Source organism: Eulemur rufifrons, chromosome 11 (assembly GCF_041146395.1).
Source record: "Eulemur rufifrons isolate Redbay chromosome 11, OSU_ERuf_1, whole genome shotgun sequence".
In the NCBI taxonomy this organism is placed as follows: Eukaryota; Metazoa; Chordata; class Mammalia; order Primates; family Lemuridae; genus Eulemur; species Eulemur rufifrons.
The window spans coordinates 3,116,491-3,127,820 of NC_090993.1; the positions used below are offsets into that span (position 1 = coordinate 3,116,491).

The following is an 11,330-nucleotide window of genomic DNA, read 5'->3' on the forward strand; positions in this document are numbered from 1 at the left end:
TCTAACCAGTTTAGATTTAAATTAAATATAGAGTAAAATTTAACTCTCAGTTGGGAGCTGCCATCAACTACTATCACAAAATTTTTAAATTATGTCACTTTCTGTTACAAACATAACAATTTTTGGAAAGCCAATGATGAGTAGTTCCCTTTGCTTATTCTACATAGAGATGAAATAAAACCACTGATCATCACCTTCCGGCTCCTGTTGACCTAAGATAAACACAGATATTTTATTATCTCCTCCCATTTTGGGAATGATTTCCATAGTCTGGAAAGGAATGTTTCCACCAATGAACACCTTTCAATTTAATGGCTATTATACTGTCATGCATTAGGTGAGCAATAACCCATATTTGCCCATCACAGGGTTTATTTAAAATCTCTTATTGTTGACCTAAAAACATACGTCCTTCATTATAAATTCCACATTAGCTAGGCCTTAAGTCAAGGCAACAATTAAGTAGCATGGTTTCTCTCCTGGGAAAATAATTACTAAAAACTAGGAAAAAAAAACCTTGAATAATTGGTGTCTATTTTAGTACTGTGGATATGTATGTTTTCTTTCATTACAGAGTAAAGAGTTTACTCATGATAACTCTCCATGACAATTAAACTCCAATGCCCATCCAAAGATTGAGTGTTTTAAAAAATACAAACTTACCCCATTCTAGGTATTCAAGAATGTTCTTCTCTCTTCTCAATGGAGAATTATTGCATTCATCATAAAGGCAGATGAGTATATCCAGCAACGTCTCCACACTGAAGCACTGCCCATTGGTCTGAGCGGGCCCATCCAAAATAAACTGCTCCAACTGCCTCAAACGCACTTCTCCAGACATGTTTGCTTCAATTTCTGCTGGCTTTCCTTGAAATTATTATGACGATTTTTACTTTTATTATTTGAATCTAAATTTTAAAAGGTGTGGTTTTAAAAATAAACCACTTGTTATTCAAACAACTGTCATGAAATGCCGGTGCTGAATTAAACATCCAACACACCAGTAACCTCACTTAACTGAAGCGTCTTCAATTTCACCCATATACACATATTTTGAGGGTAAATTACCATAAAATATATATTTAATACATTTTAAAAAGAAAAATACAATTAAATCGTGTATTTAAATAAAATAATAATTAAAAGTACAACGAACTAAAGAATCAACACTTCTTTAAAAAAAAAAAAAAAACTCTTCTCCTTCATTCAAAATTCAACTCGTGCAACATAATCCTGAAACGAATCCGGTTGCATCATTAATGAATAAAGTCCGATTTGCATCAGCAATTCACTTCCCGGGAAGAAGAAAAATAGGAAAGGGAGGAAAAAAACAGAATGTATAGAAGGGGGAGGGAAAACCAAAAAATTTTGCTGCAAATCCTCCCAACCACCACTTGGATAACGCATCAGCGGCAATTCCTCCACCGGGAAAGGGACGGGGCGAGGTCCCCGAAGCAGCCCCTCGGCTCGGAGAACGCCAAGTCTTGCCCGAAGGAGGCTTTTCCTTTCTCCTCCCGAGGTCCTCCTTTTTTTAAGGCTTTTCAGCGAGTCCTGTTTTCAACGCATTCCGGAGAAAACTCATCATTTTCCTCCCGGCTTCTCCCAGGGGCCTGACCCGCGGCGCGGCCGGGGGCGGGCAGGCGGGCTGCGGGCGGCACGCGCACCCGGGCTCCGCGGCAGCGGCTACTTGGCCGCCCGAGCCCGCTCCATGTCGGTGGTCGCTCGTGGGCCGGGCCGGCCGCGCCGCGCCGCGCCGGGCGGAAAGCCCGGTCTCCCCCACACCGGCACCGCGACCGCGACCGCCGCGCCGGACGCTCCCGATGCCCCAGGCGGGGGGGGGGGGTGCTCTTCTGAATTCAGAGGACACGGGCGGCAGCCGCGGCGCTGCGGGCGGCTCCGGCAGCTGCTTCTGCCCCTTCTTCACAGCCCTGGGTTAAGGGCATCTTTCCTCGGCGAGGAGGGAGGCGACCGAGGCGCAGGAGGAGGGGTCGCCGCCTGTGGCGAGGAGACCAGAGGCTGCCGCAGCCCGGCTCCCAACCACTCCCTTCCTCTCGCTCGCTGCCCTCCCCCGCCTGCCCGCTCCTCTCGCGCTCGCGCCCTGGGCTCCGCGAGGCTCCTCCGGGCGCCGCCGCCGCCGCTCGCAGGCGGACGCTCGCCGCGGCGTCCGGATCCAATATGGCGGCCGCCGCCCCCCTCCCACATGCGCGCCCCCGCCCCCTCCCTCCGCGCGCCCCCGCCGCGGCCGGGCGGCGACCTGCGGCCGCTCCCCGCCCGGCCCCAGAGGGACGCGGGCCGAGGGGTGCGGGCCGCCGCGCCCGCCTGAGGGGAAGGCCGGGGACCGCCTCGGGCCGCGGCGCTGCGGCTGCCGCAACGGGGAATGCAGGGATACGGGAGGCCCCGGGAGGCCGAGGCGGCGGTGGCGGAGGACGTGGAGGCGGGAGGACCGGGCCGAGCCGCGGGGCCGCTGCAGGACGGGGGCGCGGGCTGGGAACTGCGCCACCGCCCCGCCGCCGCGCCCGGTTCCCCGGGGTCCGTGCAGATCGCGAAGCGGGGGGCTGCTTCCTCGTCCTCGGAGACGCCACCTGTCCGGCACGTTTGCTGCGGGGGCCCGGAAGCGGACGGCTGTGGCTTCCAGCAGATCTGGAAAAGACGGTGCCTCTCCTTCCTTTACCTGCTCCCCGCCCGCCCCCCACATTCGGTTCTCGCACACTCCAGGGCCATAATTTCTCGTGTGTCTAATGACAGCACTGCTTGTGTTATTTCCCGGGACAAAAACAAGGACAGCCTTGTAGGCGCTATCACCTAAGTCGTGTGTGCGCGCGCGAAGGCTAGAATGCCCATCTCTGTTCCCAAAAGTTTTCCTACGTGGAGCCTCGTGTTTTCTGCTCCGGAACTATTCTAGCTACTGCCTGTTTTTCCCCCAAGCCGTGGTTACCACCTACGGGGGATTCAGCCCATGAAGGGAGTCAAGGCAGGTCACCATTGTCATCAAACCTACACACACACACACAGACTTGGAACCCAGGGGCACCAGGCAGGAATCCGGGCAGCAAAGGCGAGTTACTGAATAGCTACCTGATGCCTGTAGGAGCCTTGCAGATTTTTGTGAGTCTCGGTGTTAGGAGAGCTCTGTTTACAAAATTCTCCTGGAAGGTCATACATTTAAATTAATACCACAAAACTGGGTCTTTGCATTTCTGTTATTTCCTTTCTAAACTGCCGTCTCCTTTAATCTTTCTCCAAATTACAATGATTTTATATTCCTTCGTCGCACCTGTGGGGCAGGTGTTTTCTATGTTAATGCCCACGATTGCGTCTCTTTGTATCTTCATGATATGGAAGCCGAGAAAGAACTAGAAATGAAGGTCTAGACATAAAGTCTAAAAAACGAAGGCCGACAGAAGTTGACTCTAGTTGTTGCGATTCACAAAATATTGTGAATTTTTTGTGAAATCTACACTTGCCAAGTCTACACTTGCCTGTAACACAATAAGAACAGCAATTTTTTCAATGTGCTCTTGACAAGAGTGATAAATAGGTTCAGCCAAAACGTCAGTCATTTCCAGCCATGACATCTTTGTGCGCGCGCGCGCGCGCGCGTGTGTGTGTGTGTGTGTGTGTTGTCTAATTATAAAAGTAACAGAAAAGCAAAAAGAAAAATTTAATCCTAACACAGATAATAGTCAATATTTTGGTGTTTATTATTCAAGTCTTTTTCCTGTGCATTTTAACAAAAAATGATACATAGTAAAGCAGTTTTATAGACTCCTGTTTGCAATTAGCAATATCGTATGAACCATCTTTTCAGGTTAACAAATGTTCTTCAACAGTATGGTTTTTAATAGTGAAGCCAACACATTTAACAATTTCATTGACCATGAGATGAAGTAGCAAGGAGGAAACAATTCCTTCTGCTTTTTCAAGTGCGGTACACCAAAGAACTGGCTCCAAATACCTACTGATCCAACTTACTCGTATAAGTAACTATAAAGAAGTTTAAAAGAGAGAAACTAAAACATGTTAGGTTTCAATAAATGCTAATTAACAATGCAAATACATGAGAAGTAAGTATGTTTTTAACAAAAGAGTCAAGCCGCCAGCCCTCTACCTATTCTATTAGCCCTTGGGTACCACCCACAGTCCGGGGCATTGATGGTTACTAAATAACCCTTTCACATTATTGAGAGAGTAGAGAAGAGAATTTATTTTTATTTTAAAAAAAAAAAGGCACAAAGAGAAGGAAGAAGGTTGAACCCAATCAATTTTGCTTGAATAATTCAAGCTCAGAGACTTAATAATTAACTAGACACTAAACACATTGTGCGGGTGTTATTTTAAATGTTCCGGTTGAAGTGTGAACATGCTTGTTAATGAAACCAGTCTTAATCCAAAGAAAGGCACAGCCCAGCAGCTGTACAGGGCTTGAAGTGTTCCTGCAAAACAAGAGTGCCACAGGCTGCCTGGCAGGGCGTTCTTTGGGGAAAGAGCCCCAGAGGAGGTCTTCTTTGTGAAATTCCGCTTGGGGGCCTGGAGATTAGACGTATACCACTGCAAACACCCAATTTATTTGAAATAATTAGAGAAATTTTTATGAAGATGCTGGGAATTAATCTGACATTTCAGAAAAAAAAGAAGACAGGAGCAGATAAGTTGGGAAGGTTTCTGGAAAGAAGAAGGCAGGACAGAAGTCATTAAGCCTTGTCCCCAATACCAGCTCTCTTCAACTAATCTTCCCATTCAGACCTAAGAGCAGGAGAATCGATCCACCAATTAAGATTTATAATAATCAACCCCCCTCTCACCTTGGCATATCTTATTGCAGAATAACTGTAGGTTCAATGTTGGAGATCAGGACCCAAAACAAGGTGAGTGCAACGGCAGGGCTGAATATATAGTAACATTGAGGATATTTTACCATATCCCATTTTAGACTGGCCAGCACATCCTGACCCTGCAAATAAATGACTTGCCTTAGCAACCTCAGAGGTTAAAACGCCAGCAAATGCTAGTCTTCACCTCATGTCAGGCTCCTGACATACGTAATACTGACTGCGAAGGCTTAATGTTGTGGAAAAGAAAGACTTTCTAAGTAACAATTGCTTCCTTTATAGAACACCTGTAAACACTGTCTTGGGTAGTTTGAGCACATATTTATTCAATCGTCGTAACCATATGAAGTAGGAAAATGATCATCGACACATCATAGGTGATGAAGGAATCTGAGGCTTCTAAACTTAGATAATTTGGGAAAGATCACACAGCTGCTGACACAGGAGCTGGGAGTCAACACCAGGCCTGTCTCGTGCCAATGCTCGTGGCTTTAACCACCAAGCAAGCGAGGTCTGAAAGATCTGCAGATTCGGTAAACCTGACTCTTTCTTCCTGTTGTAACAAGGATGGAGTGGGATATAGCTGTTAATTAGAAACTGGCATCAGGGCAAAAGAAGGAAAAACACACATACTATGTCAGGGTTCCACCAGCAAAGCAGAAATCACCGATGTATTTAAACCACAGAAACCTTAATCCCGGCACATGGTTCCATGGGTGATGGAAGAGCTGAGGACACACACAGGTGACCTTAGGTGACCCAGTGTGGCAGCAGCAGGAAGCTGCTCCCACCCTCAGGCTGGTGGAACCTGGAGCCACAGAATAGATGCAAAGGCTACTGGGGAGGCTGCCCTGGGCAGAGAAAGGGGGGGGAATCCTGTTGCCCCAACTCTCCTGCCATTTGCAGCCAACATGGACCCTCTGAAAGGGAGTCTGCGTGAGTTGTGCCCAAAGATATAGAGCAGAGCAGGCAATAGGTAAGGAATGCATGTAGGGCAAACAGGAAAGGCTCTACACACATCGAACCAACACAGTTTCAGTTCTACCCAAACTAGGAAAAAAAAAAAAAATCATGAAACAAATATTTTGTCTCAGAACAACCATTAAGTGGCTTTTGAAATGGCACGGTTTTAACATAGGAGCGGTTTTTACCTCGTCCTTTTCATATTTATTTTCCCCTTTCTTGTTTGGTTGGTTGGTTTGGGGTTTTTGTCCCTCAAGAAGTTAAAATCAAACTAACCAATCTTCCTTATTAGGGCAGGTTTACTTAAGTTCACAGACCAATATTTCCCACTTGCTTGTCAATGGATCTTGCCCACCTCGCCCTGTCATTAAATCTGTCACTTAAATCTCTCGTGAAAGCTCTGCATAAACAAGCTCTACTATAAATGGAACTTTCAGAAATATGTTTGGAGTCAAACATTATAATATAGATATTGTCAGCCATTAGAGCTATTTAGTAAATTTGAACATTAGGAGGTTAAGTGGCATTCTTTTACAAATTTCATCAGCAGGAGACACTTGGCAAGTCTCTGCAGCAATGTGTGGTGATAAAACCAAGGCAATGAATCCAAAGTGTTCCTCTCAGACCCGAGGCAGGAGTGGGAGTGACACAGCCAGGACCTAGGGGCTGGCAGCCAAAGAAGTAAGAGCTGAAGAATCCAGTTACCACACTCTGGAAATTATTCTGGCCAAGATTTCCGGTGACTTCCATAGTACCAAAGCCAATCGGCGATGCCTGGTCCACATCTCATTGACCTTTTAACAGCATTTGACAGCGGCTGATCAACCCTCTCCACTGAAACACTTTTCTTCACTTGGCTTCTGCACACTCCTGCTTTTCTGCGACCTCCCTGGTCACTCCTTCTCAGTCTCCTGTGCTGCATCCTCCTCGTCGTCAGACACTGGAGTGGCCCAGGACTCCGTCTTTGAACCTGTTCTCTTTTCTAGCTACACCCATTCCCTAGGTGATCTCAATGAGTCTTAAGGCTTTCAATACTGTATAGGATGGTTTGAAAAACATGTCACACATTCTTCAACACTGCCGTTGAGAGGTCGGGTCTGTATCCTCTCACTTGAATCTAGGCCAATCTTGGTGACTCACTTGCAACAAATAAAATTCAGAAGAAGTGATTGTTTAACTTCCCAGGCTGGGCCACCAGAGGCCATACAGCCTCAGCTTGTCCACTAGAACACTGTCGCTGGAACCCTACACTGCTTTGTAAAATGTTCGGCTGTTTTAAGTTCGACTGTCCTAAAGCTGCCATGCTAGTAGGGAGCCCAAGCCACATGTAATCACTCATTCAGCAGCATGAGCTGCCAGACATGTGATTGGAGATGCCTCCAGATGATTCCAGCCTCTACCTGTCTAGTTACCCTAGCCAGGACTCCCAAGACTTTCCATCTTGTGAAGCGGAGATAAGCTCTCACCACACTTCCAAATTTCTGATACACAGCATCCTTGAACCTAATGATTGTGTTAAGCTGCAAAATTTTGAGGTATTAAGTTATTAAGTATGAAATGTCTGCTTTCCTTAAATACTAAGTTTGACAGCTGATATCTCTGACAATTCACTTTGACACTTCTTGTTTGATTTTTATTGTGAAGGTATTAATACATCCTCAGTCTTGCAGACACACATTTTTAGCTTGTGATTATCTTTCAAGTTGTTTTTAAAGGCAATTTTTGTGAAACCATGGATAAGTCAAAAATTTGTGTTATTTTCTAATGTGAGTTCCGTCGTGGAACAAATGCAGCATAGACAGCTTGAAATATCAACGAAGTATTTGGGAAGGATGTGGCTAATGAACGCACAGTACGTCAACGGTTGGAGAAGTTCCATTCTGGTGATTTTAATCTTGAAAATGAGCCACGTGGGCAACCCGAGACCAAGGTGGATAATGATGAGCTGAAAGCTGTAATGAGAATCCATCTCAACCTACGTGTGAATTAGCAGCAAGGTTTGACATTACTATTCCAACAATATTGGATCATTTGAAACAAATGGGCAAGGTAAAGAAGTAGGATAGATGGGTTCCACGTGAATTAAACGAGCATCAGCAGAGAAATATTGACAGTCTCAAAGCTTGCTTTTCTTTGTTGTCACAACATAAAGATGAACCATTTCCGCACTGTATTGTTGGGTGATGAAAAATGGATTCTTTATGACAATTGCAGGCATTCGGCACAATGGTTGGGTAAAGATGAAGTGCTCAGTTTACGGCCATACCACCCTGAATGTGCCCGATCTCGTCATCTCGGAAGCTAAGCAGGGTCTGGCCTGGTTAGTACTTGGATGGGAAGATGAAGTGCTGAAACACAGTCCAAAACCGAACATTCATCAACAGAAACTAATGGTGTCTGTTGGTGGTCCAGCACTGGTGTTATCCACTACAGCTTCATGAAACCTGGTCAATTGATGACAGCGATGTCTACTGCAACCAGTTGGACAAAATGATGAGGATGCTTGTGATTAAGCACCCGAGATTGGTCAATAAAGACAGGCCAATCTCTTGCAAGACAACACTCACCTGCACTCACTGTTCAAACTACAGAGGCTCTACTTGGAAACTCTCTGTCATCCACTGTATTCACCAGACCTTGCACCAACTGACTACCACTTCTTCCAGGCTTTGGGCCACTTCTTATGAGGAAAAATATTCAATTCTCAACAAGCTATGGAAAACACCTTTCACAGTTTCCTCGCCACTCGCTCTTCAGGCTTCTTCGCTGCCAGCATAAACAAGCTACCATTAAGATGGCAAAACTGTGTCGATAGTTTAGGCGCATACTTTGACTAATTGTACTGCTTCTTGTTTGAGATATAATAAACGACACTTTTGATTTGAAATCAGACATTTCGTATTTAATAACCGAATAATTTGTTATGCAGCATAGTAACCAGAATAATATACAAATGCTGATAATGCCCAATTTATATTTTGATCTAGACCTTTGCCCTTTGACATTTTGTTTAAAGGCAATACGGTTAAAACAGAAGGCTTTAACCTGCTCCAAAAACAAAGGAAAAAAACCCATGATGATCCTTCTCCAGAGTTCTCATTTATTCAGCTCCTTGGCATTAATTAACCCAAACTTCGTTTTTCTCTCGCCCTTCACAATCAATCTATTAGCAGATTTGTCTACTCTATGTTGAAAACAGGTGTAAAATTAAAAATACTGAATAACCAGAATAGCCTGGGCTCCAACCAATTACAACAGCTGCTGGTCTGATCATCAAAACACATGTGACCACTTCTTACCACCTCACTGCTGCCCTCACGCTCCAGCCCAGAACCCTCCAATTGCTTCCCACTGTACTTGGTATGAAAACCAAAATCCCGCCAGAGCCTACGAGGCCCTCGCGCTCTGGTCCCTGACTACCTCTCTGATTTCATATTCTACCACGGTCCACTTCCCAGTTCATTGTGCTCCAAACACGCGATCTCCCAGCAGTTTCTCAAATACTATGCCCTCAGGGTCTTTGCAATTCACCACTCACTCTGCCTGGAATATTCTTCTATCGTATGTCCACGTGGCTCCCCTCAAGTCTCTGCTCAAGCATTGCTGCATCATAGAAGCCCTTCTGGACACACTATGACAAATGGCAGCCCTCCCTCCTGCCTTTCTCCATCGTCTTTTCCTGCTTTTTTGTAACATGTATCTATAGGGTATTATGTAGTTTTTTGTTCATTTGTTTGTTTATTGCCAGAATTTCTCCACTAAAATGTAAGCTCCCTGAAGGTAGAAATGCTGTGTCCTTCACTCATTACCTAGTGCCATCAGCCACACCCTGCCTTCTCCTGGGCTTTGGCTGTAGCACGTCAGCGTCCTCAGAGAACCAGGAGCAGGCACTGTCTCTTCCTAATTCAAGGAGGCAGGCGCCCTATTGAGCTGCCTACTGAGGTTTTTCTTACCTGAGAAGATAATGCCACCACCTCTCCAGGAGCTTGTGGGTAACTGGCAAGTGGTCTCTAGAATCCTCTCATTCTAGCATTACAACCCTGCAAACTCCTAAAGCATAAAGGGACAAAAACATTTTTCTCCAAGAAATACAGAGGATTTGTCTGAAAAATTTATTAGTGAAAGACAGGCTTTAGGTAGGTTATCAAGGCTGGGGAATGAGATGTGATGGCAACATCAAATGCTGCACAGCAGCCATCAAGCAACAATAACAACAGCTGATATTTATTGAGCATTTTCTAGGCCAAGCACCAAACTAAGGCTTTTATATTCATCAAATTCTCTTTAAAATCCTATAGGGTAGAAGCTATCATTATTTCCATAAAGAAAAACTGTGGACTGAGGAGGTTAAGTAACTTTCCAAAGGTTATAAAGCTAATAGGTAGTATCAGGATTCCAGCCCAGGTGGGATTCATTCTAAAGCTTGTATGCCAAAATGCTTTCCTAGATGACCTCATAGCAAGGTAACAGAAACTAATACCAGTTACCTGATTAATAATTAGACTATGACCAGGCACAGTGGCTCACACCTGTAATCCCAGAGACTGGGGAGGCTGAGGTGGGAGGATTGCTTGAGCCCAGGAGTTGAGACCAGGCTGGACAACATAGTGAGACCCTCTGTCTTAAAAAATTTTTTTAAATTAGCTGAGTGTAGTGGCATGTACCTGTAGGGAGGCTGAGAGAGGAGAATGGCTTGAGCCCAGGAGTCCAAGGCTGCAGTGAGCTATGATGGTGCCACTGCTCTGGGTGACAGAGTGAGACCCCTTTTCTAAAAAAATTTTTTTTCAAAAACAATAATAAGTAGACTATGCCCTATTGTCTAACCAAAAGAAAGCAACTAAAATAACCTAACTATAACCTTGAGGCATAGAAGACACTCTTTTGCAGAGGTTTTGTCAATTGTTTTCCTTATTAGAGAAGAGCAAACAAGAGAGAAGTTTTATTAAAACAGGATTTGTTTCATGGAGACAAAAAGAGAAACTCTTCATCACTGGGACAGTAAACCCCAAATGCAGACACAAAGGGAGACTGTGGAATTGTAATCTCTGAAGATCTTAAAAATGATCATTTCAATTTGATTCCAACAGCCGTCTCTCTTGCATGGTTTGGAACCCACCTGCCAGAAGGTAAAGGGACCAGAACAGATGTGCTCTCTGGGCCCTTTTCGGCAGGAAGATTCAGCACGGGGCACTAATTAAACACACAGTCATATGGTGGAGCCAGCGATTATGTTTTAGAACAGACCGTGACCTCTCTCTGACCCCGAGGATAGCAGCATCAGCATTTACAAGCCCAGTGAAATAAGGCCCTGTCAGCAATGTTCCTTACAATACGAAATATAACAATAATAATAATCAAAAGCACCAAGACATGAACCCACGAATAGCATGGTATAGGGAGCACCCCAGGCTTTCGTGAGAATAAGGGAAGTGAAAATTCAAGAAAATTCAATCTGAGATCTTCACAGGGGCTTTCCTCAAATAAAAAAAAGACCCCCAATATTATAAGACGCAAGGAAAAATCCATGCAGAGGACAAG

General features: G+C 45.1%; 1 protein-coding gene across 6 annotated transcripts in view; it reads right to left on the minus strand.

The window, feature by feature from the left end:
* Positions 1–897, minus strand: part of CDC42BPA (CDC42 binding protein kinase alpha) — a 160,763-nt gene extending 159,866 nt beyond the window's left edge. For all 6 annotated transcript variants that reach the window (XM_069484523.1, XM_069484522.1, XM_069484520.1 and 3 more), the window contains exon 1: positions 664–897. In XM_069484523.1, the coding sequence (XP_069340624.1) occupies positions 664–841 (178 nt within the window). In that variant the 5' untranslated portion in view covers positions 842–897. The remainder of the gene's footprint in view (positions 1–663) is intronic.
* Between the last annotated feature and the right edge of the window lie 10,433 nt (positions 898–11,330).